The sequence below is a fragment of the Drosophila ananassae genome, chromosome 3R (genome assembly GCF_017639315.1).
Source record: "Drosophila ananassae strain 14024-0371.13 chromosome 3R, ASM1763931v2, whole genome shotgun sequence".
Classification (NCBI taxonomy): Eukaryota; Metazoa; Arthropoda; class Insecta; order Diptera; family Drosophilidae; genus Drosophila; species Drosophila ananassae.
Window position 1 is genome coordinate 14,081,959 of NC_057930.1, and position 26,557 is coordinate 14,108,515.

General features: G+C 42.0%; 6 protein-coding genes across 6 annotated transcripts; 4 read left to right on the top strand and 2 right to left on the bottom strand.

The window, feature by feature from the left end:
- Positions 1-1,718: 1,718 nt before the first annotated feature.
- On the bottom strand, positions 1,719-2,343 carry LOC6498624 (lithostathine-1-beta). The gene is made up of 2 exons (XM_001963142.2): positions 2,206-2,343; positions 1,719-2,145 (listed from the first exon to the last, which is right to left on the bottom strand). The coding sequence occupies exons 1-2, from the start codon at positions 2,341-2,343 to the stop codon at positions 1,726-1,728; spliced, it is 558 nt and encodes a 185-aa protein (XP_001963178.1). The 3' UTR covers positions 1,719-1,725.
- A 9,985-nt stretch (positions 2,344-12,328) lies between these two features.
- On the top strand, positions 12,329-16,615 carry LOC6496903 (lipase 1). The gene is made up of 6 exons (XM_001963140.4): positions 12,329-12,452; positions 12,519-12,696; positions 12,817-13,082; positions 13,138-13,287; positions 15,210-15,338; positions 15,400-16,615. The coding sequence occupies exons 1-6, from the start codon at positions 12,354-12,356 to the stop codon at positions 15,808-15,810; spliced, it is 1,233 nt and encodes a 410-aa protein (XP_001963176.1). The 5' UTR covers positions 12,329-12,353; the 3' UTR covers positions 15,811-16,615.
- LOC6498623 (aminomethyltransferase, mitochondrial) lies at positions 13,340-14,677 on the bottom strand. Its single transcript, XM_001963141.4, has 2 exons — positions 14,179-14,677; positions 13,340-14,115 (listed from the first exon to the last, which is right to left on the bottom strand). Exons 1-2 carry the CDS (start codon positions 14,635-14,637, stop codon positions 13,357-13,359), a joined length of 1,218 nt encoding a protein of 405 aa, XP_001963177.1. The 5' UTR covers positions 14,638-14,677; the 3' UTR covers positions 13,340-13,356.
- Positions 16,616-16,790: 175 nt separating the features above from the next.
- Positions 16,791-18,609, top strand: LOC6496904 (lipase 1). The gene is made up of 5 exons (XM_001963139.4): positions 16,791-16,995; positions 17,184-17,361; positions 17,421-17,776; positions 17,863-18,000; positions 18,059-18,609. The coding sequence occupies exons 1-5, from the start codon at positions 16,792-16,794 to the stop codon at positions 18,512-18,514; spliced, it is 1,332 nt and encodes a 443-aa protein (XP_001963175.1). The 5' UTR covers position 16,791; the 3' UTR covers positions 18,515-18,609.
- Positions 18,610-19,961: 1,352 nt separating this feature from the next.
- Positions 19,962-22,583, top strand: LOC6496905 (uncharacterized transmembrane protein DDB_G0289901). The gene has a single exon (XM_001963138.2). It carries the CDS (start codon positions 19,979-19,981, stop codon positions 22,442-22,444), a length of 2,466 nt encoding a protein of 821 aa, XP_001963174.1. The 5' UTR covers positions 19,962-19,978; the 3' UTR covers positions 22,445-22,583.
- Positions 22,584-23,630: 1,047 nt separating this feature from the next.
- Positions 23,631-24,800, top strand: LOC6496906 (glycine-rich cell wall structural protein). Its single transcript, XM_001963137.4, has one exon. It carries the CDS (start codon positions 23,661-23,663, stop codon positions 24,711-24,713), a length of 1,053 nt encoding a protein of 350 aa, XP_001963173.3. The 5' UTR covers positions 23,631-23,660; the 3' UTR covers positions 24,714-24,800.
- The last annotated feature ends 1,757 nt before the right edge of the window (positions 24,801-26,557 follow it).

The following is a 26,557-nucleotide window of genomic DNA, read 5'->3' on the forward strand; positions in this document are numbered from 1 at the left end:
GATGCAGCACACAGTGATAAAATTTAAACATTCTTTTAAGGGTTGAACTGTACAATTAGTAATTAATTAGTACTTAATAATTAACTAAGCCATGATCCTAAGAATGAGACGATTTAAGCTCAAAAAATTAAACCTTTAATGTATGTTGGCCCTTCCCAATTTTTTTAAAGAAAAAATAATATTTAAATATTCCCATCAACTAACTTAATATTTCTCTCAGTTTATGAGCTGACTCAGAAGCAGTTCAGAAGCATTAGCTTGGCTGCCTTGGATAAGCTGCTTCTTCTTATTCTTGTGCAGCTCCTTGCACTTCCGTTTCCGGTTGCCCTTTTGCCCTCAGCCCTCAGCCCTCGTTTCAAGCGTTTCAGTTTGTTGGTTTTCGTCTTACTGGCTGCATTTTCATCCTGTTTGCAATCACTCCGGCTCCGTGGTCCTTGTGGTGGTTGTCCTGGCTAAGAGGCGGGTGCTGACTGCAGGATCAGCTTGTTTTTTGGGCTTGTTCTGCCTTGTTTTTGGTTTTTTTTTTGTTTTGTTTTTGAGTATTTTTTTTTGTAAGTTGAGCTTCCCATTTGCACAAACATATGCGCATACCTAATTCGAAATTGTTTTCCCTTGGTTAAGGATTTGAATGGCTTAAAGGGCACTGAAAAATAAATACTCTCTGAGTCACTGAAAAAATTCTTACCAAAGTAGGCAAAACAGTAGATAAAAAGAATGCAATGGGGTATTGTTTCAAGTGTACTTGCATATTTGTATGCAGTTACAGCCAGGCAGCATCACTTGTACCAACTTTGGTAACTTAACAACACACGTTCTTTGCACAAGCTGCAGCTCATTTACCCAGCAGGAGGCCCAGGACCTCCAGCGGGAATGGAGACTGACTTTAGTGCAACTATTTTTACTTCGTTTTCAATTTAATTAGCACACAATTCGCCAGGCTCCCCCTGTGTATGTGCGTGCGTGCTGCATTTTGGCCCATTAGCGGAATGGAGGCGGCAAATATGATTTCCAACTTGTGCGCTTTTCGCTTTTCTTTGCGGCTCTTTCGAAAAGTTGTGGACCGCCTTTTCATATTAATTAATCGCATTAAAATGCCTTTGTACTTTTGTCATTTAATTAAGCTCAATTCATTAATTGTTGCCTCCTCCACACGGGGAGCCCTTGGGGTTATGTGGTCGTAGATGGGAATCAGGCTGGATGATTGATTGCCGGGCTTTGGGCACGCTATCCTCCGGAGAGTGGATAGTGCGATGACACAGGTGTTAGTCGCCTGCCATCGAAATTGTAATTGTAATTTCTCTGAATGAGTTCTGTGCTTCCTGGGGATTTGTGTTTTTCAACCTAACTTGGAGTCTTATTTGGCGTTTCTTTGTCAAGCTGTTGAAACTCTTTTCTTGTTGTGAGTTTTAAACAAAGTTTTCTTTAAAAATTTCCTTTTAATAAGCTTATTTTCTTTCACAGTTCTTCTGCAAAAAGCAACAGCATCCTTAGCCAATTTGTGAGCTTCTCGATATGTGCCATAAATTCAGGAAGAAAAAATAACTCATGATATCTAGCCTGGTTTGTTGCCGAGTCTGCTCTTTCTGGCCATAAACTCAACACATTTTTTATCGGCTTAGACGGGTTTGTTTATGGCTTTTTACGTTTTTACTGAACGAGGCATAGTGCTGAAAGTTTGTTAAAAACAGGGGAAATAGTTGAAGATACATTTTATTTAAAATAAACTTAAACTTCTAGGTCCACCTCAAGGTATAGTTCCTTCTTCATGCACATATAGGCTTCTGTATTGTATTTTTTGGTTTCACACACAAATGGAAATTCATTAGAACTGCACTCTGTGTTGTGGTATCCGAAATCATTCAAGTTGGCGTAGGCGGCGCACTCCCTTGTGGTTATGTTATTTGGTTGACTGGCACACCAGGGCGTATACTCGACGGTACCCCCAGCGCGATGACTGACGAATCGATTACCCGTACCCAAAGCTGTCAGGCCCGTCCAAATGGAGTCAGTGGTGCAGTTCTCCTTAAACGGAAACCCAAGTACTTGAAGGTTGCTCGTCAGTAGCTGCATCTCCTTGGCGTCATCAAATATAAGCAGCGAGGAGCTCATATTGAAGCACTTACGGTCGGCGTTAAACCAGTTGGCCTGTAATCGGTTTCTGAATTTAGAAAAAATATTTTCAAATTTAAAGCCTTAGGCTCTTACAGGTTCCCTGGACACGTAGTAACACTTTTCCCCTATGAGGGTGAAGCCCGACGGACAGCCAGCTTTGGTTTTGGCCAAAACTAATGAAAAACAGAGTACGGCGATGAGGGCCAGAAGCTTCTTTGCCATCTTAGCCATGGTTAAGCACTAATTACTTTCACCGCCTTCATGAGTATTTATACTCATTGACTTGAAAATGTTTCCATATCTAATCTACTGCCATTAGGCGCCTTATAATTTAGTCAATCTTTTAATCATAATGAGTAACACTTGAGCCTTATCAAAGGGGAATCCTGATAAGGAACTTGTAAAGAAAACCAAAGAAATAATTATGTTACGGTACCGGCTCCGTTCAATGACTTCCTTAACCCATATTTATTTCCTACCAACTTCCATCATATATGGTAGACGGATACTCAGAATTTACAACCCTTGAAATAAATTCCAATTGGCCCGGAAGCATATTTATTTTGCCCAACTCGACTCACATCGATAAAGTGCCAATTAAAATACAGTAAAAATACGCAAATAGCAACCAACAAAGAGCCACAGAGCCGCATCAAAGTTTAAGTAGAATAATGAAAGGAGTTCGGCTTTTATGATGATGAAGTTGGCCAGTGCAGGTCTGACCAAGGATTATGGTTCATTTAATTGGCTATAATGCACCAGGCAGTCGGTAGTCGGGAGTCGGCAACTTCCTGAGGTCTGTGAATGCTCAAAGTTGAATCAATTAAATCATTATGGAGTGGGATCAGAATATAGGTGCCTTTTTTTTTAGCTTATATATACACTGAGATTATTTTTCAATCAATGACTCATATATTAATAAATTATTTCCAAGAGAAGATATTTCGCAACAACATACTTGTTAAAAAAATGACCCTCAGAAAAGCAATTTCTGATTAGAAGCTATCAGCTTGATTTTGTTTATAACAATGTCAAATTGTTCCAGATTTATTTTTAAAGGGTTCTTTTTTGAAATAGATCTCTAAAAACTTTTGTGAATCAGGATTTCATTGTCTAACCTCAGAGATTTTTTCGTTTAGAATTTAAGTCCGTCGAGAGCTGCTGGGAGATAACTCCACTGCATGTCGATGTATTTCGAAGCTGCTCCTTGGGCACTGCTTGTCCTGTTCATTCTGTCAGTTGGCCAACTAACAAAAAGCTCTCGACATGGCCTGCTACTGAATGATAACAACACGCCGCAATGGGAAGGCAGTCGCCAAACAGAATGGGCGCGTATATGGGAGCTGTGGCAATTAATCTTTACAATGGCGAACATGCGAAATGGGGTTCATAAATCCCAAGTCACGCTACAAACAGCACCGAGAATAGTCATTTATGGAGGGTCTTTGATACTTGACTCTGTTCGAGAGCATAGTTTGTACATAGTTCAACTTTAAATTGCCCCCAATTTCAATAAAAGAAAGCAAAATAAGCCGACAAATGGCTAACCAGAAGCAGGAAATTCAATGGGGCGGTTTTCAAAGCTTAACCTGGCCCTCCAGATAAATGTGTATTTATTCGAATGAAAAGACACACCATGCCGGCACAGGGAATGGAAGAATAAAAAATAACCTGTAGGGCAACATCCATGGTAATGCCTTGATATATTAGGGTAGACAGTGCGTATGAGTAATAATGCGCCAATAGATTTATGGACGATGGCTAAGAAGCGCCTCCATCTCGTCGGATTGCGCTTATTTCTGTATAAAAAATGCATATAAATATCACATTTGTGTGCAATTTATTACGGTCGAGACGATGTCCTGATCCTGTTATCCTTTCTGCCAGCGAAATTAGCTCATTTGTCTTGTTTTATGCCGGTTCGAAAAATATTCCAGCTTAAAATCGCCAACGACTGGCAGAAATTACGAGGCTCTCTTGCTGCTGCTTTCCACCTTCCTGGTACGGGAACAACTTGAAATGTTATATCTGCGGTTAAGTTGTATTTATCCCCAACCAGATGCCCCAGCTAATCCCCTTTTGCATAAATCAACAGGCGTTTTAAGGCTGCGAAAAGGTCACCGCCTCCCATGTGAACTTTGTTTTCCGACTGTGGTGAGGGTTCCTGCTTTTAGGGTCGAATTTATTGGGGTCAATTGCCGGTTTGTTTTGACCACTTTGGAGCATATGCCCGATGTCGGGTTGGCAATTGGATTTTATATGTTTTTATAAAATATTTATCCAATGGTTGTTTCTTCAAATCACAACTGATAATTGGGTCGGATTCCAATGCCAGCTGAGCTCAGCCTTTCCTTTTGGCCTGAGTTGAATTTAGATGGGAGGTTTAGAACCTTGAATAGGTGATGACTGCCTAAGAAGTGGAAGGATAATTTATAAAGTTTCAGATCCTTTAAATTTGAAATATTTCCTTGAAACTTTTCCTTCTTAGAAGTCGCCACAACATTCGGATAAACATGCGTCTGCTGTGCAAACAAGAGGAAGTACTCATTGGGATAACTTGACATCCAACAAACTCTGTTTCTAGGCTTTTCAACGATCTCAGCAGGAACTTTTTTGGCCTGCCCCCTGTTTTTTTTGGGAAAGGGCATAAATATGCCTCAACAGAACACTACCGGCGACGTCTAGGACTTTTTAAGTTTCCGTCGCCGGTTTCGGGGTAAACATCTGCTTCCAACAAAATAAAAATTTTATAAAAAAAGTAGAAACCAGGAAAAACTCTTCCGTATATATAGTTTTTAGCACATTTTTAGCATTGCATACATATTCTTTCTCCGACTTCTTAACTCGATTTTACGCAGGATGAAGTTTATTCCCCACACTCTTCCCAAAAAAAAGGAAAAACTGAAAGAAAGGAATATGCTCTCAGCACGGAACTTGTTAATTTTCCGCTGCAAATCTGTCAACTTTTGGCTCTAGCTCTAGACTCTAGAGAGCAAAAAAAAATTCAATAACAAGTGACAAAGTTTTTGCTGCAAACTTTTTGCATATGCACTTCTAGGCTCAGTTCCCTGGTCTAATTAAAAGTCTAGACTCCAGGCTCCGGCTCAACTTTTTCCAACAAAATTGTCGATGGTGGTCCATTGTCGATTCCGATTCTGATCTGACCATCCATTAACCGCAATTTCCAATTAATCAACTGGCGTACATTACCCACAACAACAACAAAAACAATAACACAGCCATTGACAATGCACATGGGCCATGCAAATGTTATAAAGTTAATTGCCATCGCAGGCCATTTCGCAGTCAATGGCATCGGTCGAAGTCCTTCCACTTCCTCGTCCTCTTATACATTTCTCATTTGGCCACTAGGAATTGGGGCTTGGCCAAAAGGGGTAACACATTGTGCATTCCATGTGTGAGCTTTGTTGTTAGATAAAAGTCCAGAATGAATGGCAGATGTGCCAGAGGGTCGACTTTTCAGTCTGGGTCATGAATGGGTCTGCTATCCACAGGACATGCGTTTCCTCGATAAATGTGATTGCTGCCCATTTGGTGGAGTATGTCGGCTTGTAAGGGATGGCAAATAGTGAGCTATTGTTAGAAAATACAACATTATTTTTACTATAAATAGTTATGGTGAATATTGGTAATTTGTATGTTGTGGTTTTTAACGATGCAATGATAAAAATAATAAAATTTACAATTTTTATTCTTTCAGGCATTTAGAATCATATTTAATTGCCTAATCCTGTCAGCTTTACATTAATATAGAAAAACAAAATCCAAATCTCACAAAAAATTAATTAAAAACACTTTCCCCAACGAAGCCCAGCTTAATTTTTTTGGGATCAGCTTTAAGCTTTGGCTGTAATAAAAATTGTTTATTTTCAAAAGAAAATTGAATCTCAAATTTCTGGGAATTACTTTATGATAATAAGCATTTTTTCTTTGTCTGAAAAACCACAAAATTAATGGCATGTCATTAGCAGAAATCTATTAAAAAGCCCGAAGCAGCGGCGACTTAAATACCTTGGCAACAAACCGAACAAACAAACAAATGTGCAACCCAAACCCTAAATCAAACATTTATCCTCCAAACACACACCCACACACACACACAGCAGTATAATGTGCATTTACAAGCCTGAAAGTATGCAGTACAAAAGTGAATACGGTGATATGAAGCAAAATCCCCTGAAAAAGGGCTCATTTGACTGGGCAGTGGCCAATGGCCAGTATCCAACCAGACTGACTGGACTGGACTGGATAGTCTCGATTCATTCGATTTGGTTGAACAGGTCCTCCCCCACCATACCCACGCCCCTGCCAATCGGCCCTGGCAACCTCAGTGTGTATGCGAATACTAATGTCCAATGATTAAATTTTAATTACCGTGCACAAATCGAGTTTGAGTTCATTTCGATTATACCCCCCCACCCTGCATCTCCATCTCGTCTCGTTTTTCATCCTTTGGAAGTGATCAATGCGGGACTGAATGCATGGGTGCCCTTGGCAATTCCTAACTCCCCTTAACATCATTAACTGTTGCCAGTTCAACGAGGTGGGTGCACCATAAAAGATTACCGATTCCGTAATGGCCCTTGGACAATGACAGGTGCATTCCACATCCACATGCAGACAGGGGAAGCTTGCCATTTTTATAAAGGGCTATAAGTCGCACCTTAGGCCCAACACAAAGCTATGTTATTGCCAAAACGCATCCGACTCTTAAGAAAAATAATACGATTTTTCGTCCATTTTCTGGGGGATCCCCTTCTAAAATCTGAAAACAGCCTGTGGGTAAATATGGCAATCTTAGCCAATTTCCACCCGATTCTTGAGCTGAATACCTTAAACGATTTGTAATCTAAGAACAAAATATTTTTTACATTTTTTAAAATCTAAAATCTATGGAATATGTGCCTCATATATCTTTTGAATAAACTTAAAAAGGGTTTACCTTAATCTTTTAATTTATCCCAAGACGCTGTTTTGTATATTCATTGCTTTGACTGAACCATTTTTCTCGCTATATTAACTTGGCTTATTTATTAAACACGTTTGCTAGGGCCAACGCAGCTGTTTGGTTGGTCATTTGGTTGTAACTTCTCATACCATTGAGTACTTCCGTTTTGTTGCCGTACGTGTGCATACCAAATGGCATGGCATCCTGGCCTGGTCAGTTCCAGTTCCTGGTCCAGACTCCTGGTCCTTACTGCGGGTTCTGGCCATGGCAAAACATGGTTCGCCGAGCTCACTGAGCTCGCTGACCGGCTGTTTGTGGCCTCAATAAATCAACCGGAATTAAGTCATCAATAATGGAAAGACATAAAGCAGGCAGCCCAGCACTAGTTGGAAGCTGTTTGTGTTGCGTAACGAGCAAGAGGACGGGGGCAGGTTGAAAAATACTTCTGAGGGACCATAAAGAAATGCAAATTGCTGTGGTATATGTGTGTTCAATATGCTGGGGCCACCGAGGGCGAATCTTTAATGCTCCACACTTGTTGAACAACTTAGTTTCCAAGTTTCATTTTCCATCGTGATTAATTCTCTCTATGTATTAATTTTTGTTCCAAGTGGCCGGGCCATAAAAGTATACGTCATTGATTTTCTATATTTCTCATATTGCCTTGGCTCTTTTTATTGAAAATATATATGCATAATTTCCGAGTATCCAATATTCTTGTTTAATTATCAGCTCATCAGTCTTATTCCATTTTTTCAAAAAAAAAAAACATTAAACATTTGCTGACTGCTTAAGAGCTCAAAACAAATTTGTTGGATAAGGTTTTGAATTTTTTTTATTGCCAGGCAATGATTCTGGTTATAGAACCCGGATTGACTAAGAAAGGCAAATAAAAGGCTATAATTATTATTTATTAGACAGAATGTGATAAATATGCAAATCAATAATTGCCGATATCGGTGAGTTTATATGAAATGTGAGCACCCAATTGTCTTGACTTTTATTGCTAATAGGGGGTTTTCCTTGAATATGATTTGCATATTGCTTACTTGCATCTTAGATAGATTCAATTTCATAAGTGACGTCGTCACATTAATTGACTGACTGTGAGAGTTGGAGGTGAAAATAATCAGTAGTAAAAATCATAAAGCAAAAGCTTTTAATTAAAAATTCTTTTGAACTCGACTTGATTGTTATTCGACAATTGAGACTTGACTGTCTTAATTACGATTCCAACCACATGAACGACTTTGAGATACAATTGAAGCTCTGGCCTTTATCTCTGGCAGTTGACTTATTTTACTTGGCCGCTTTTTTGTCTCACATCAAGATATTTGACAGCACGTTTCTTAGCTTCTTTTCTTTGGACGTTAATTTGGACGGCTACTCACTCTGCTGCCTCGAAGACAAATTCATAAATATTTTAATTAAAATTCGAGCGAGTGTCGAGGCCAATGTTGTTCTAAGTAAGAAAGTTTTCGTTGCAAGTTCGCAAAACGGAAACGTTTTCGACAACGTCATCAGAAACGCATAACATTCCTCGAAAAACGGGGAAAATAGGAAGCAAACTTTTTGGCGCAAGTTCAGCGAAAGTTTCGCAGCAGCAAAGAGAAATTTAACTAATTCCATTATGCATAAAAGTGTAAAAAACAAAAAAAATTAAATAAAAAGGCATTTGGGTAATGTTAAACAAAAATGTGAAAAGTTTGCCCTTGTTGCTGCTGCCAGGACATTGGAAATTTCCTCGCCTCGGACCCTGGTAGGTGGAAATTTCCAGTTAGTAGTTGTTTAAGGTGTAAACCCAGTATCAAATGAATTGAAGGTTCTTCTGCTTTTAGGAGTAAAAACTTAAAGAAAACTTTTGGTTGAAACAGTCTGTAAGGCAAGAGGCTCTACTTATCATAATTTATGTAACCGTTTATGGAAGATAATAATTTGATGCCCATAACCAGATCTTAGTAAGTGGGAGACCCATTCTACTTTGCATACTCTGGCACAACAAAAATCCTATTTATAACCAAAATGAAATCATTAAGCGGCTTTTACTGTCAACACAAATGGCACGCAAACATTTCAAAAGCAATTCACATTCACAGGCATAGGAAATAATAAAAATGAAGCAGCGACTCGCAAAGGCGGAAAAAGGAGGCGCCCCCGAAAGTTGCCATGCAATTGAGTTGAAAGACAAACAAAAAGCGAAGCTCCTCCTGAAAAGCTGTTGCCACAATAAAGGACACGATTCATTCACTCACTTACCCAGTCAGTCAGTTCGTCAATTACATTGATTTCGTGGCAGTTGTGTTTCTTTTATTTCCACCTGACGGAAAAAGGAAATTCAGGGGAAAAATTCAGTCGACGGCATTGTCACTTTCGGCACATTTTGATTTGTCTATCTGTCGTTTAATAATACAAAGTGACTTTTTGCTTCGATTTTGTTTTTTTGCCAATACTTTTGACAATTTCCCCGAACAACAGCCAGTGATTGACTTTTCCTTGCCATCATTTTCATTACTATTTTCATTTTTCACGTTCTATTGTCTGTCAGAAAGGTGATTTCTTGTGTGTTTTTGCCACAAACTTGTTTACATCGCTGTTTTAGTATTTACCCAACGTAATGATTTTTTCTATCGAGTGCTTAGTCCCAGAATTTGTTGGCGGAATTGTTGGATTTCGGCCCATTGCACAGTGGTTGATTATGTATGGCGAAGGCGGCCAAAAATAGTTCCAGTTGGAATATGGAGCTCAAAATTTTTGTGCTGCTTTATAGACTCAATATTATGAAGAACATTATTAAACAAAGGCAAAAACCATTCGTTAAGGCCATAAAAAAATACAAAATAACATTTTTAAGCTTTAATTCAATTGCATACTTTCAGGCTCGAAAATTCCTTATTTATTAAATATGTTTTAATTTCATTTTATTATCAATATACAAAATAAAATAAACAATAAAATTATTCTAACAAATCAAAAACACTTTTCGAAAGAATCGTTTTACATTTGGAGGGTAACTTTTAAATTTTTTACATTTACATTTTTTTTTTTTTACATTTAAGGGTAATTTTATAACACAAAAAATGGAATAAGTCAGAAGGTTGCAAAAAGTTGCAGCTCAAATTTAGAACATAGACTAAGAAAACATTCACTATTATTAATAAATAAGTTTCATTAAAGGGAGAGACGGGTAACACAACTTTTTCTTTATCTTAATTCTATGTATACACAAAAATTCGACACTCGTCAGGTCACTAATGAAACACTAACTTTAAAACAATAACACGACACATAATGACATAAAAATTACTCCGTTTTATAGTACATGCCTTTATTTTCATAATTCATTTTATTTGATTATGATTGACCACGATTTACTATTTTAATTAAATTTTTTCGAAGGAGCTAATTTTTAAGCTGCGTTCACTGCAACGACTACGTGTTTTGTTTGTCTCTCTTCTCCCGCTATTCGTACAGCGAGGGAAAGAGACAGAACGAAAATGAAAATACCGTTTGTTTTATTGATCTATTAAGAAATAATTTTAAGACAAAAAATGAAAAATTTCGGACTTTCGTTTTTTTATTTTTGGCCTATGGAATCAACCACTGTGCATTGTTGGGGCTCCGATTCACCTTTGCGCCGAGAATGCAAAAAATGTCAATTGATGCGTATTCAGTTGGCCCGATTCGCCAGGTTTATGGCTCATGTTTTACGAGGCGTAAAAAGTATCATTAGACCAGATAAATACATGTAATTTCTGTCGGGTTTTATGGCTGGGAATTTGAAACGATGATGGGTTTTAAATGCACTCGCATTTAGAAGGTGTAGTTACGCGGAATAAGTTGGAAAAAAAAAATAACGCACCTGCTATGTTTATTTTCTAATTAAAATTTAGAATTTTATTGCTTTAAGCCCCTCTACTATCAACTTTATGGTAAAAAATATACTTTCAATTGAAGAATCCCTCATGCTTGGGTGTATCATTTGCAAATAACTCTACCCGGCTCACTCCTTTAACGTCTACAGGATGCAGTCCCATTATTTTTTTTATTTCCAACAAATGGCCGTTGTAACCGCAGCCAAATTAATTTCCAACTCTATGGCTTTCGCTTTGGCCATGGCCATTGCGACGCTTGGGCGTGACAAATGCAACAACAGTAAATTGCATAATTGCAGCTTTATTAAATTTAATAAAAATTCATATATGTAGATGCAAGCGAGTACACGACACGCCCCACACAGGCAGATTTAAATGGTTGGTGGGCAGGAGGAAAAAAGGATCTCGCACCCTTCTGCCGCTTCCGTTAATCGACTGCACTTTTGCATCCTGTTGACTGCACACAGATGCCAGGACCACTGGGCATTGCGTGTCCTTTGTTGCCAGTCGCAGTTATAACACCATCCCTTACCTCATACCATATAGGTTCTTGCTGTAGTCCTTTCGCCTTGTGGTTATTTTTGTTTGTATTTTTTTTGTGCTTTTACATTTTTGTATCCTATTTAATTTGGCGTTTGCTCCTGGCTCGCCTTGCTTTTCTTTGCTTTTTTGTGCATAATTTTAATAAAGTTCGCCGGGATTTTTTCTGCTCCTCTTCAACCGACTGGGGAGTCAATTGTTATCTTCCCTGCAATAAGTAAATATATCTGGATGGTCGGGGTGGCAGGTGGTTCGCTCCGCTCCAGCTCCTGAATCGCAATTGCACTCCAGCTCCTGGATTGCCGAGAGTCCGTCTGTCTCAGTTGCTGTTGATTTTCACATTTCCATTTATTCCCCGGGACTTTTTTCTCCCTTTCTGAGTATGAATATTACGGAATGATAAGAACAGGGGAGTGCAATTAATTGTGAGAGTTTCCATACGGATTTCGCTGTGCGAGTCCTTCGGTGTGTGCGGATGCCTGTTTGCTGCTGTAATTTAATCTATTTTATTTAAGCTTTTCGTTAAGCTTTATTTAATTGCGAATTGCAGCGACTGAAATTTGTAAGGGAATGTAGAAAAAAACACCGAGGGGCATGGAGGGTTTAACATAATATGAGTTTTCAACATTTCCATCTAGTTTAGGATTTTCTTTAAATGACTAAAGTATTATAATTACTTACGGTTACCGTTAAATTACTTTAATAACTAGCAAGTGAGCAATTTAAGGCAATTGCCAGCAATAAAAACGATTTTTGCGCGTTTAGCTACTGAAGTGGAAAGATGATCTCGCGAACTGGGCAATTAGTGCACTCATGTCTGGCCAAGCACCCGTTCCTTCCGGCTTAGTTGAGAGGCCAAAATGAGGGGGCTAGGCTGGATCACAGCTATCAATATCGTGCTTGTGCTTTTGGCTATAAATAGTGTCGCTTCAGCCGAGTCGCGCTATAAATGGAATACGGTGGGTGATGAAATTTACACTTTTACAAAAATTTGTATTCTTGAATTTTTGTAAACCTCTTTTTAGCTGGATTGGCTGGAGTCCTTAAACATTACCCATGAGCTTCACAACGTAACAACAGAAGATGGTTATCAGCTGGAGCTGCAACGACTTCCCCGAAAGGGAGCTCACTCCGTTCTCCTGGTCCATGGTCTATTGGGCTCCTCGCTGGAATGGGTTCTCCTGGGGCCAGACCGGAGTTTGGGTAAGCGAATTTAGCCAAGGGACTTCACTGCAAATTTGGAATTCAAGGAACTGATATGTTAGGTTCTGATGTAATACATATATGACGGGTACTTTTTCTGAGTGTAGCTTCCTTGGATAGCATTTCAGCTCCACAAGCGGGGTTACGATGTGTGGCTGGCTAACCTGCGAGGGACGGCGCCGTTTGGCCGGCGGCACGTGGAACTTACCGATGTTATGGCCGAGTTTTGGCGCTTCAGCTTCCACGAACACGGCGCCTACGATTTGCCGGCCATAATTGACCACATGGCGCAGGTCACAGGTAGGGAGAGTGAACTGGATGGGCACCAGGACGAGCAGGGCGAGAAGGAACCGCCGCGACAAGTACTGCTAATTGGACACTCACAGGTGAGAGTGGGGTTGCAGGTCCCGTGTCGTGAAAAGCTCTAAATATTTCCCCTAGGCCTTCAATGCGTTTCTGGTCCTCTTGTCGATGCACCCTCGTTTCAATCAGCGCATCAGACTGATCCAGGCAATGGCACCTCTGGCTAGACTGCACCGCCAGGTGCAATTCGATTCCACCCAGGTGCGCCACCTCATGAAGTTTGTCAAGGTAATGCCCATTACTTCTTACCAATCCACGTCCCCAATTCTCTCAATTACTATAAGTTTATTATGAGATTTATTTTTTAGGTTTGTTGTAGTAGTTGGCTTTTACAAATGGCATTTTTGCAATCTCGGCTTCGTAGACTTTCTCACGAATCTTGAGCTCCACCTTGGTGCCAGGGGCTTTAAGGCTCTCCGCCACATAGCCCATGGCTATGTTTTTCCCAGCACTGGGACTCGGGCAGCCACTGGTAACCTGGCCCACCTGTTGGCCCTGGCTGAAAATGGCCACTCCCGCTCTGGCGGGTGGCGGCTTTTGGCCCAACATCTGGAGACCCACTCGACGACGGCTGACACCGGTCTTGAGTTGACCGATAATCGTGTTGGCTCCCGGGAAGTCCTGGGCGGTGCGGCGTCTCTTGGCCACCAACCAGGCAAGAGCCGCCTCCACGGGCGTGGTCTTTGCGTCGATGTCGCTGCCGTAGAGACACAGTCCTGCCTCCAGGCGGAGGGAATCTCTGGCTCCCAGGCCAGCCAGCTTCAGGCTGCCACTTTCCAGCAGACACTCAGTAAGGTTCTCAACTTGGCTGGACTTTACGGAGATCTCCACACCATCCTCACCGGTGTAGCCACATCTTGTGATCCTTACGTCGGGGATACCAGCCAGGGTGGTGACAAAAGATTGCATAAAATAGACTTCATCCAAGCTTACATTCTTCTCCAGAAGTTTCGCCAGTTCTTTGGCCACCTGGGGACCCTGAACGGCCACCAGGGATTGGTCGGAGGGGGTGAGGAACTCAATAGTTACATCCTTGCCTTGAGATTTGAATTTGTTCTGTAAAATAATTAGGAAGTTTAAAACTTTGTTGCTAATAATTAGTATCCTTTCTCAACTTACCACAGCCTCGCTCATTATGCCCGTGTCCTGTTCCTTCATAGCCGCATTGGAGACCACATAGAGCTCCTTTTCGCTGACTTTGTTTACAATGAGGTCGTCCAGTATGCCGCCCTGTTCGGTGGTGAACACAGTAAGGGTTCCACTACCATTCGGTGTTCCCAGGATGTCCGCGGTGCAAACGGACTCCAAGCAGGCAGCCGCATCCTTGCCAAAGACACGGGTCTGCAGCATGTGGGACACATCGAAGACAGAGCCCACATGGCGGGTGTGGAGGTGGGAGGCAATGATGCTCTGGTCGGAGTACTGTACCGGCAGGGCATATCCTCCAAATTTTACGATTTTGCCGCCTTTTTTTACGTGGAAGTCGTAGAGGGCGGTGCGTTGACCTTCGCCGGTGGCTGAGGAGGCATGGCGCAGTCCGCTGAGAGCGGCGGACACTCGATTGCTAAGTCTGAACATCGCGAGTGGACTGACAACATAGATGGAATGACTTTAAAGTTGGGGTCTAGAAGCTGCACTAAGAAAAATTGCTTTAATTTTTTTTTAAATATATATAAATTTTTTGGAAAAGTTAATGTAAAGTGTAAAAGTGTGTTAAAGTGTATCGAATTTTTATGTATAAGAATCAAAAAGCAATTGAATCTTATGAACCATTTTTCTTAGTGTAACTGATAACACCCCGACATCTTCTGACATCCCAGCAGCGATAGTAAAATATTGAGAGAATCACTATAGAGTTTACTTAGTCAAGAGGCACTCGGTGATAACCCCCCGGGGTGATTTTAAAAATATTCTTGTGGACTTCAAGTCTGGGGAAAGTGAAGGCAATCAGCTGAGTGGATTCCATTTTTATGGAAAAATACAATGCAATATTTCAAAAAAATATAAAGATGAAAGCTTGCAGATTAGAAAAGCTTGCAAAGTAAAGTAGAATAAAGGAATGGGTTAGTTGAACTCTATCACTAAATAAGAAAGCTAGACTCCAGTTTAATATCACTCCTAATTATTATAATTTTTTTGATACATTTTAGAAACGCCAAAAGGTTAATAACTTTGAGATTTTTCCACCTGGCTACCTGCGAAAAATATGCCAAAGCAAATCGGATGTGTGCGAATATTATGCCAAACAGTTCATAGGCAGTGCCAAAAATAACAAAAAGGTTTCTCAATCAAAAGAACTAACCTAGTTAATGAATAAAATTAACATTTTAATGTCTTTAGCTACTGGAACCATTCAACTATGAATATTTGCTGCAAGGTGGTTCAGCCCGGGAGATAAAACACCTCCAGCAGATATGGAAATCGGGGGACTTTATTGCCTACGACTACGGACCAGTCGAAAATATGCAAATATATCATGGGGTAGAGGCTCTGGGTTATAATATAAGCCAGATTACTGTACCAATAATCTTGTATTTCGGAGAGACAGATGCCATTGCAACGCCGAGTGGGGTGCACACCATTTATGCCAGAATGCTGAAATCGGTGAAAAGTGTTAGGAGAATCGAATCGGCCAAGTTCAATCACCTGGACTTTCTTATCTCGGCCGATGTCAAAACATTGGTTAACGACAAATTAATTGGGCAAATGGAGCAGTTTCTCGAGGGCCGATTGCCGTACGTAATCGAATGACCGTCATAAAAAGGTGCTACTTAACATCAAAGACGTTCATAGGGGAGTTCAGCAAAAAGAAAAAATAAATAAAAAAAAAACCCTGCAAACGATAAAAAATAATAATTGACCAGCGAAATGGTTTATTTGCCTTGGTAGCCGGCCAAATGGCAATTATGTAACGCGGTAGCTAAATCATAAAAAATATACATACAAATGTATAATTCAAAAAGTCAGTCGCCACAACTGGTCGACACTTTTACTTTCTTTTGACGGCAAACAAAAAAACTATTTGTTGCCACTGGCCATTGTGCTGGTTTGGCCAGAAAGGTATTGGAGGTATTGAGTAATTTCTATGGCCAATTTATTTGTTGTTGCCAGAAAGAAAGAGAAGAAGGGTTTATTTTTATTTTCAAATAAAAAATTTCAATAAGAATCAATTAAATTTTATTTTTAGTTTGTAAATATTTCAAATACATATGATATGTCAAATATTTATATTAAAACAGTACTCTTTCGCCAAGCTCTACTGTACTTGATGCACTTGATAAGTGCTCTCGCTTCCAATTACTAGGCCCTACGCGTCCAAAAAATGATTACCTTTCCCCCCGCTCTCCCCTCGTTTCTGGCCATATTTAATTAACTCGCCGAAAATGTAAGACGCAATCAAAAGGTAAACAAAACCAGGTAACACGTCACAGTACGCAATATTGTTGCCTGATCGAAAGTTTTTTCGAATTTCGGCATTCTTTTTTTTTGTGTTTTTTTTTTTAGTTGCAGGGCACCTGCAGAAGTTTTTGTTGTTAGCCGGGCCGAGCCGGGTTACCGGGCTGTTGACAGTTTTCGAATTGGTCTTTAGTTGAGTTCGCGTCGCGGTGCGTTGCGGTTGAATTTTTAAAGAGATTCAGAAAAGAAGAAATCAAAACAATAAAAATAAAAACCTTCCATCCGCATCCGTAAGTTTCACTTTCGACGCGAACTTTTTAGAGCGGCAATATTAAGATGCGCCAAAATCTGCGAATCCACCTGATTCTCCTGCTGGGATTGTGTGTGTTCGTGGCCAGGATACAGGGGCAGCTGATTGGCGGCGAGGAGGACGAAGAGGAGGACGAGGAGGAGGAGGAAGAGGAGGAGAGTGTCGAGGACGAGACGCTGGAGGAGCGACTGCAGCGAAAGAACATCAAACAGGACTCCACGTTGACAGTGGTAAGAAGATTAATGAGTGCACTAAGAAAATAAAGTTTAAGGTTTGGAAGAAATTTATTTTCAAGCAAGCGACTAGCTAATAGCACCTAATCTAAAATTATTTTATTTTTGTTTAGTAGTGTAATTTGAAATATATTGCAAGAATATTTTTCGAAGTACAATATATGTCATCACACTTTCGCCAACAGGACAAATTAATTGCCAAATATGGCTACGAGGCTGAGGTCCATCACGTGACCACCGAGGACGGTTACATTCTCACCATGCACCGCATCCGGAAGCAGGGCGCCCAGCCGTTTCTTCTCCAGCACGGACTCGTGGACAGCTCGGCGGGGTTTGTGGTGATGGGTCCCAATGTGAGTCTGGGTAAGTCTTCTTCCTCGTCGTGATAAATGACCAAGCGATTACCAGGCCGCACTTAACAGCCTATTTGCTGGCCGACCACAACTACGACGTTTGGCTGGGAAATGCGCGGGGTAATCGGTACTCGAGGAACCACACCACCCTCGACCCGGACGAGACCAAGTTCTGGGACTTTAGTTGGCACGAGATCGGGATGTACGACCTGCCCGCAATGATAGATCACGTCCTGAAGGTCACGGGATACCAGAAGCTGCAGTACGCCGGACACTCCCAGGGCTGCACCTCTTTTTTCGTAATGTGCTCCATGCGGCCTGCCTACAACGAGAAGGTCATCTCCATGCAGGCCATGGCCCCCGCCGTTTACGCCAAGGAGACAGAGGACCATCCCTACATTCGGGCCATTAATCTGTACTTTAATGTAAGTGGATAATTAAGGTTTTTTTTGTTTAATAGGAAGAAAATGGTTAAGAGTATCAGTAACACCTTAAATTTATTTACTTTTAGAGCCTTGTCGGCAGTTCCATCCGGGAAATGTTTAACGGAGAGTTCCGATTCCTCTGCCGGATGACCGAAGAGACAGAGCGTCTGTGTATTGAGGCTGTCTTTGGGATTGTGGGTCGCAACTGGAATGAGTTCAATAGGGTAGGGTTCTAAAAAATAATATCTTTGAAGTAAAATAACAGTTTTCAACTCGTTGCAGAAAATGTTTCCCGTTATCCTGGGCCACTATCCGGCGGGAGTGGCCGCCAAGCAGGTTAAGCACTTTATCCAGATCATCAAGACAGGACGATTCGCACCATACAGCTATAGTTCGAATAAAAACATGCAATTGTACAGGGAGCACCTGCCACCACGGTACAACCTGAGTATGGTGACAGTGCCCACCTTCGTGTACTACTCCACGAATGACCTGCTGTGTCATCCCCACGACGTGGAGGCCATGTGCGACGACCTGGGCAACGTGACGGGCAGGTATCTTGTGCCTCAGAAGGAGTTCAACCACATGGACTTTCTGTGGGCCACCGATGTGCGGAAGATGCTCTACCGAAGGATGCTGCAGGTGCTGGGAAAGGTGCCAGACGATGCACAGGAGGAAGGCACTTCATCCAGAGCCAGGAGGGCCATCCAGAGACGATTCTTATCCAGTACGCGATAGAGAGTTTCCACCCGAATTCAATATTTATTTATTTATTTATTTAGTTTACGGTGTACTTAGCTTTAAATATGGAAAAGATGAGAGTATTTGCATAACATTTGGCATTTTCAAGTATGCTTGGGTAGTGGCAGTGGTAGCGCTTCCACCGGAAGCGGAAGTCGACTGTTTCTTTCGCTCCACAAAAGCTGTAACAGATTTTGCAGCAAGTGCAACACAGCAACATCAAAACGAAGAAAAACAACAACAGCAACATAGGGGAGACACATGCATTTGTAAGCAGATTTCCTGAGAGTACAATTTTCCATTTTCCCGAGCAGCTGACACCGAGGCTAAGATGTTGCCCCAACACCATTGTGCCCCCGGGGTCGACTTGGTTGCGCCTCCGGCATTTGCATTTCTGGGAAGCTAAGCCCTGCTCAGCTGCTTTTCCGTTTTTTTCACCACCACTATGGGCTAAGTGAAAAACTGTGTTAAAGCCGGCGAAACAAAAGTGGCACATCGCCTCGATCGATAAAACTTTTGCGATACGTTTTAAAAAAGTCTTTAACTGCCAAGAAAAAAAAAATAATTCAAGGTAATCAAACAAATGAATATGTTTATGTGTGAAAAACTGATAGTCAAGATTTCAATTTTTCACTTCTACGATTTACGTAAAGGGCCTGTGTCGTCATAACTAACGATGCTAATTTTATCGGGCTTTGATTAGGGAAATTAATTATCAAACTAAAAATATCTACGACAAAACAAAGCGTATAAGTGGGCTTTTAAAATACCCTTTCATTGGAAATAATAAATTTAATGGTGTTTAATGATTCCAGAGCGATAGAGATAATAACTCTCAAAATAATCTTTGCATTATCTATATATAAGTGCCAGTTAAACTTTATGCATCTTAATGCAACAATATATACTTTTACCTTTTAAGTTTCAGATCAAGTCCATACATTTATTTTCGAAGTGTGTCTAGTTCTTCGATATATTCAAAATTTGGTTTAAAGAATGGCACCAATAGTTTGTAGACAGCACGTGCTGTATATTCGGGCCCGGGTGAATCCCCTAACTCGTCTACCCACAAAATAAATGTTGATAAATGTTTTTGAGGTTGTCATGCTTCTTTTTCGTGAATTAATTAACAATATTATCGTCACCAATGTTTAATAAATACAGTTAAACTTCTTTAGCCACTCTTTATTCATTTATAGAAATAATTTTTAGAATAATTTACTTTTTTAAATATAAAATTTTTGGTTTACACATTAAGTTATTCAATTTTTAAAGCCATTAAAATATTAATTTAAATTCATTGAACATTTACTAGAATGAAAAACTCTCTTCTAACTATTTAGAAGCTGTTTTTGTAATAAGAAGCTTCACTGTAACCATTCTAACGGCTTTGCTGTTAGGCGTAGGTCGTCTCTATAAAAGCTCACCATTTCGCGGAAAGTCGTCAGTAAATTTTTGAAAATGGTTCCCACGGGATTGCTTGTACTTTTGGCTGCCTGCTGTGTGTCGCAGACATCTGCAGGATTTGGATTCGGACTGGGAGGTGGAGGATCCTCCGCCCAGGCAAGTCTCCCCGGCTTGGGACTCAGTGGCAGCTATAACGGAGGTGGAGGTGGATTGTTTGGAATCGGTGGCAATCAAAATGCTGGATCTGCTGCCCATCAAGCCGCAAACGGACTCCTGGGAGTGGCGGGAGCTGGAGCCAATGCTTTGCATCAGGCAGGAACTGCAACAGCTTCCCTTGGAGCTCAGGCTGTCAAAGAGACCGCGAACGTGGCATCCACTGGAGCAGCTAATCTCCACCAAGCCTCCTCTGATACTTCCCACTCTGGCTCGGCTTCGATTGGAGCTGGTAACTTGAATATCAAAACCTCAGGAACTGGATCTGGACTTACCGTTAGTGGAACTCACAATTTAGGAGCTGCCGGATCCGCGGCGCATCACGCTGCTAATGGTGTACTTGGAGTGGCGGGAGCTGGAGCCAATGCCTTGCATCAGGCAGGAGTTGCGACTGCTTCACTCGGAGCTCAGGCTGTTAAGGAGACCGCTAACGTGGCATCCACTGGAGCAGCTAATCTCCATAAAGCTGCCTCTGGAACCACCCACTCTGGTTCTACTTCCATGGGAGCAGGACACTCGGGTTCTGCCTCTATTGGAGCTGGTAACTTGAATATCAAAGCCTCTGGAATCAATTCAGGACTGTCTGTTAGTGGATCTCATAATGGTGCATCTGCAGCCCATCAAGCGGCAAACGGAATACTGGGTGTGGCAGGAGCTGGTGCCAATGCTGTACATCAGGCGGGATCAGCCACCGCTTCTCTTACAGCTCAAGCGGTAAAAGAAACCGCTAATGTGGCGTCTACTGGAGCATCTAACCTCCATCAGGCTGGCTCTGGAACTTCCCACTCTGGGCCTGCTTCGATTGGAGCCGGTCAGTTGAACATTAAGACCTCTGGTACAAACTCTGGACTTACTGTTAGTGGAACTCACAATTCAGGAGCAGCAGAATCGGCGGCTCATCATGCTGCTAATGGCGTACTCGGAGTGGCAGGAACTGGTGTCAATGCCTTGCATCAGGCAGGAGTTGCAACTGCTTCTCTCGGAGCTCAGGCCGTCAAGGAGACCGCTAATGTGGCATCTACTGGGGCGTCTCATGTTCACCAAGCAGCCTCTGGATCTTCCCACTCAGGTTCTGCTGCTCTGGGAGCCAGTCATTCAGGCTCTGCCTCGAATGGAGCGGGTCACCTTAGCATTGGAGCCTCTGGCACATCTGGAGCTGATTCCGCAAAGATTAGCGCCGGTCATGGAGCAGCCCACTCAGGCTCAGCTTCGATTGGAGCTGGCCATGTGAGCATCGGAGCCACTGGAAATACTGGATCAGACTCTGCCAAAATCAGTGCTGGCCATGCCAAAATCGAAGCCACATCGGGCTCCTCGGGAGCTAAGATCACTGCTGGAAATGTGAACACCCATTCTTCGGAAAGCAAGGGATCTGCAGGACATCTTGCAAGTGAATCCAGTTCAATGCACACTTCCTCTAGCTATCACAAATCCGAATCCTACATGGTCAGCTCTGGACACTCGACCATTCAGTCTTCCAGTACCATGAAAACCACCTCCGGCAGTGCTACCAGTGGTTCCAGTTCTGCTAATCAGGGATCAGGATCCGCAGGACATTTGAGCGTTGGTTCGACTGGATCTTCTTCTGAAACTCTGCAAGCTCAATCCTCCAAAGTCAACTCGGGACATGTGAGTTCTGGATCTGGACACTTGACGATTGGATCATCTGGACATACTGGTACTGCTTCGAACTCTGCTTCCCTTGGAGTTGGAAATCTGAACATCGGAACTACTCAAACCAGTGGTTCTAGTGCTTCAAAAGGTTCTTCCGGATCGGCATCCTTGAATATTGCATCTGCTGGTAGTTCCAAGGGATCTGCTGGATCGGGTTCGGCATCATTGGGATCATCATCTGGTCATTTGAATATCGGTTCGACCGGATCCTCTGCCGGTCATTTGAGCATTGGAGCCTCTGGTAACAAGGGCTCCACTTCTGCCTCTCTCGGATCAGGATCCGCGGCTACTGTGATCGGAGCCCATCAAGCCGCTCATGATGTTGCCCACAGTGCTGCTCACGGAGTCGCTAATGGAATCCTGGGCGTTGCTGGAGCAGGAGCATCTGGTCTGTCTCCATTGTCGCCTGTGGGATTAGGAAGTGCATCCTTGGGATCGAATGGAGGCTCTATTTCCCTTGGCGGTAACTCTCAAGGCACTCAGGGTTATCACAAGGGAAGTGTGAGTCTGGGAAGCAACGGACTCAGTCTTGGCGGCAATCTGGGTGGACACTCTGGAAACGCTGGAATCGGACTCGGTGGTGCCCATATTGGGGGATCCATCAACCGCGGAGCAGGCCTCTTCCTGGGCTAGTTTAAGATCTCTGATTACTGAATTTAACTTAAAACTCTATTAGTATTCATTAGTTTTGTAATTGGATTTCTGAAAACATGTAGTTTCTTGTTTCTCTGTTCGAATCCAGTCAATAAAAATATAAAATAAACTGTTTAAATTTTTTATTAGACCTGTTAACTACAATGTGGTAGCGTAAATACATTAATATTTATATCGAAAACTTTTCCAGAGGTGTAGAAATATTAAAGTTTATGCATTTAAGCTTTTTATACGATAAAGAGACACAATAAGCACCTTTTAATCGTTTTGTACTAGCCGGTTAAGTAATTTTATATAATTCATTACCTTTTAATTTCGATTGTATTTTAATCTATTGTGATAGAGTGACGTAGACCTTTGGGTCAATGGCGCAAACAAGGAACGCCTCCAAATATCATTTGAATCGAATTCTAAATCTAATCTCGGCCGAGTCAAGAGTCAATGCAGTATTTTCCAAAGCAAATGATGATTAAAATTGTTTACATAAGATTCAGTGAGTAATATAGCTTTTTTTCTAACGAGATTTAGATGCTCTATTGAGGTTTTTTTTTTGTTTACTTTTGGCCAAGCTATATAGTTTGTACAGAAGATCAATTAACAAGCTTTTGGGGTTTGGTCTTCAAAAAAAAATCGAAGAAATACAAGACCTTAAATCATCGATCATGATAATTTATCTCCCGCTGCTTGAATATTGTTTGAAAGCATTACATTATTTTTAGGGTAGAACGTACTTTCCTGTATACAATAAATAATATTTTAGTACTAATGAAACTCGTTATTGTTCTCTACGGGAGCTATTTACACAATTCAACAAAAGAGATGCTAAAATAATTTAATGTTGTTTGTTTTTGGGTCGTACTTTGATAAATGAAATGAAATAATTTAAATATCTGGTCTGGGACGGAGATTAATAAGAGGCTTTTAATAATATTTAAGTTTAACTAATTAAATATTATATAAATGTTATAAACAAAAAACTCTGTGAAGCTTAGTGCTTTCTTTGTTTTTGCCTGGAATGACCCTAGGATCCCATCAATTGAAACGTGACTAGGTTCTGTTCTTTTTTCGCAATATGTGCGATTTTTTCGCTAGAACTTTTTGTTTTTGTTATTTCCGAGATTTTGCACGGCGGACTCATATAAAAGCCGGCTTCCCTCTAGGGAACGCAGTTAGTGATCTACCGGCAAAGGTTTCGATGCGACTCTTCGTAGTGCTTAGTGTTTGTGTGGCGATGGCCACCGCCGGCGGTTATGGAGGTGGAGGCGGCGGCGGTGGAGGAGGTGGTGGAGGAGGACACGCATCGTCCTCCGCTTCTGCATCAGCAGGAGCATTTGGAGGATCAGGAGGACATGGATCAGGAGGTCTTGGAGGTGGTGCCGGCGGTTTTGGCGGCAATCTGGATAGCGGCTACGGTGGAGATGGCGCCGGTGCTTCATCGAGTGCTGGAGGCTCTGCTGGAGGACTTGGAGGAGGACTGGGTGGAGGATCGATTGGAGGTCCCTTCGGAGGTGGTGGCCACTCAGGAGGAGGTGGACACTCCGGTGGAGGAGGCGGACACTCCGGTGGAGGTGGACTAGTCGGAGGAGGAAGCATTGGAGGTGGTCCATTCGGTGGAGGTTCCATTGGAGGAGGCCATGGAGGAGGTGGAGGTGGAATCGGTGGAGGTTCCATTGGAGGAAGCCATGGAGGAGGTGGAATCGGTGGAGGCCCTGGTTTTGGAGGCGGTGGAAGCTCAGCATCCTCATCGGCCGGTGCTATCGGAGGTGGCCACGGATCCGGTAAGCCAGGTGGTGGCTACTCTGGAGGAGGCGGATTCGGAGGAGGCGGAATCGGAGGAGGTGGATTTGGACCGGGAGGTGGACACTCCGGAGGAAATGGAATCGGTGGTGGATTCGGACCAGGAGGTGGCATCGGAGGCGGATTCGGACCTGGTGGTGGCATCGGCGGTGGCCACGGAGGAGGACCTGGTGGTGGTGGACACTTTGGTGGCGGCTTAAGCGGAGGTGGCCACAAGCATAAGGGTCATGGAGGCGGCGGCTTTGGCGGTGGTCCTGGCGGAGGCTTCGGAGGTGGTCATGGAGGCGGAGGCGGCTATGGAGGAGGTGGCGGCTATGGAGGTGGTCCTGGAGGCGGAGGCGGCTATGGAGGTAGTCCTGGAGGCGGCGGCGGCTATGGCGGTGGCGCCCACTCGAGTGCATCTGCAACAGCCAGTGCCTCTGCGGGTGCTGGAGGTGGATACCATGGCTAGAACTGTTCCCGATACTCAATAATTTCCTCAATAGATCAAAAGTATTACAAACGAATTCAATAAACTAGTTTTTGAACTGCGAAAAAATTCTATGTATTTTCCCATTTTCCAGGCCTGGATTTTTAAGATTTCAAAGTTTTCAGGATATGCCCCAGTATTTCAAACCAATCCAAAGGATTTTTAGCTTCAAGCCTTTTTATAAATCATCTCGAGTTAGTTACATTAAAAGTTTTCTTGACGACTCGTTAATAAGTAGTCCAAGTCAAAAGTCCCGAAACATCTGAAATATTAAACACATTTTCCATTAAAGCAGCTGTCGAGCGTGAGGATTTCGCGGTGAAAAACTTTACTTACTTTGGCTCTCTGAAAATCTGGCATGCAAAGTTTTCATCAAAATTAATGGCCTATTAGAGCGGGGAATTGAGCGAGACCCACGGATGGTATTAGCCCCAAACCGAAGACATTGATGCCACTCATGGCCATATAAATCTTTTAAATGGCCAAAGCAGACTCTACGGCTCTTCTTGAATTTTATGTGTCCCCCACAAACATTTATCATTAAGTAAAGTTTTACTATTGCAAATTGTTGCGCACAATGGCAACAAATTGAAATCTTAAGCAAGCTCCTTTGCCTTAGCCAGAAAGTGCAGTTTTATTGCCAAAGGAGCCGGCTGCATCTGGAGTCTGGACCACGGCCATAAACTCCGAGACCAATTTGCACAAGGACGATGAACCCCTGTGGTGCAGTTTTGCAACATAAAGGCGGAAGTGGGGTCGCAGTCTGTTGGCGGTTTGCCACAGAGTCTCTGTCGCTTGTTGCCACCAGTGATGGGAAGTAATGTATTAAAAGTGTTAGAATAATATCTATAATGAAAATATAAAACTCAAATTTTTTAATTATATTAGAAATATAGTTTTTTTATGGATATTTTTAAAGGCATATAATCAGATAATGCCTACTTTGCTGAAAAGAAAAAAAAAATGTTCTATTCATTTGGTATACTATCGTTATTATAAATTATCTTAAAAACCCTGTCTAATACTCCATCTACGATTAAAAAAAATCTAATTCTGAAAAGAGCCAAAAGGATATCACTGACTGCCACTGCAACAGTTGCTGCCTTCGGTTTTGCCTTTCCTTTGCCTTTGTCGATCTGACAATATTGCCAGAGAGCTTTTTGTTTGCTGCAATTTATGTTAGGCAATAAAATAAATGTGAAATGTTTATCAATGTTTTGGAATATTCAACCTTTTCGAAGCCCTTATCTCATCACAGGTAGAGCCTCAAAGCAGGCAATATCCGTGAAAAGCCGAGTCCAGCGCCATTTCGTATATACCGAGCCCGAGAGTAGGCAATAAATTTTGGCATTGCCCGATGAGAGCCAGCATTTTAATTAAAATTAAATAATTCAGATTGCATATCACGTATTCGTATCGATATCATGGCCGGTCGCCAAATGGTTTTCTGGTCAGCTCGCTTTGTTCATTAGCCCGGCGGTCGCATAATTGAAAAGTTTGCACTGCCAGCGCGGGTAATTCAATTTGCGAATCGACGACGTCAAGTGGAAAAACTATGGAAATATGGCAATAACAATGAAAGCCGGGCTAAAATGGGAAAATATTACAGCGCAATGTTTTTGTGTGTGTGTGGCGATTGTGTGTGTTTACATAATTAACATGACGTTCATTAGTTGGCATTTTAATAATATTTTATGTTGTCATAGCCAACGTTTCGGCCATGTTCCTGCCCGATGGCAAATGTGATAATATTCATTTCGGCCAGGCTCAAATTATTTCAAATTGATTGATTTTAATAAACAAATATTTGCAATTGGAGTTCACTA

Bases quoted from the DNA above. Each gene is read 5' to 3' on its own strand.
- LOC6498624 (XM_001963142.2), bottom strand. From the start codon at position 2,343: ATGGCTAAGATGGCAAAGAAGCTTCTGGCCCTCATCGCCGTACTCTGT. The intron at 2,146-2,205 runs GTAAGAGCCTAA...AACCGATTACAG, and splicing joins ACTACGTGTCCAGGGAACCT to GCCAACTGGTTTAACGCCGA.
- LOC6496903 (XM_001963140.4), top strand. From the start codon at position 12,354: ATGAGGGGGCTAGGCTGGATCACAGCTATCAATATCGTGCTTGTGCTT. The intron at 12,453-12,518 runs GTGGGTGATGAA...ACCTCTTTTTAG, and splicing joins CGCGCTATAAATGGAATACG to CTGGATTGGCTGGAGTCCTT. The intron at 13,288-15,209 runs GTAATGCCCATT...GATACATTTTAG, and splicing joins ACCTCATGAAGTTTGTCAAG to AAACGCCAAAAGGTTAATAA.
- LOC6498623 (XM_001963141.4), bottom strand. From the start codon at position 14,637: ATGTTCAGACTTAGCAATCGAGTGTCCGCCGCTCTCAGCGGACTGCGC. The intron at 14,116-14,178 runs GTAAGTTGAGAA...ATTATTTTACAG, and splicing joins GCATAATGAGCGAGGCTGTG to AACAAATTCAAATCTCAAGG.
- LOC6496904 (XM_001963139.4), top strand. From the start codon at position 16,792: ATGCGCCAAAATCTGCGAATCCACCTGATTCTCCTGCTGGGATTGTGT. The intron at 16,996-17,183 runs GTAAGAAGATTA...TTTCGCCAACAG, and splicing joins AGGACTCCACGTTGACAGTG to GACAAATTAATTGCCAAATA. The intron at 17,362-17,420 runs GTAAGTCTTCTT...CGCACTTAACAG, and splicing joins GGGTCCCAATGTGAGTCTGG to CCTATTTGCTGGCCGACCAC.
- LOC6496905 (XM_001963138.2), top strand. From the start codon at position 19,979: ATGGTTCCCACGGGATTGCTTGTACTTTTGGCTGCCTGCTGTGTGTCG.
- LOC6496906 (XM_001963137.4), top strand. From the start codon at position 23,661: ATGCGACTCTTCGTAGTGCTTAGTGTTTGTGTGGCGATGGCCACCGCC.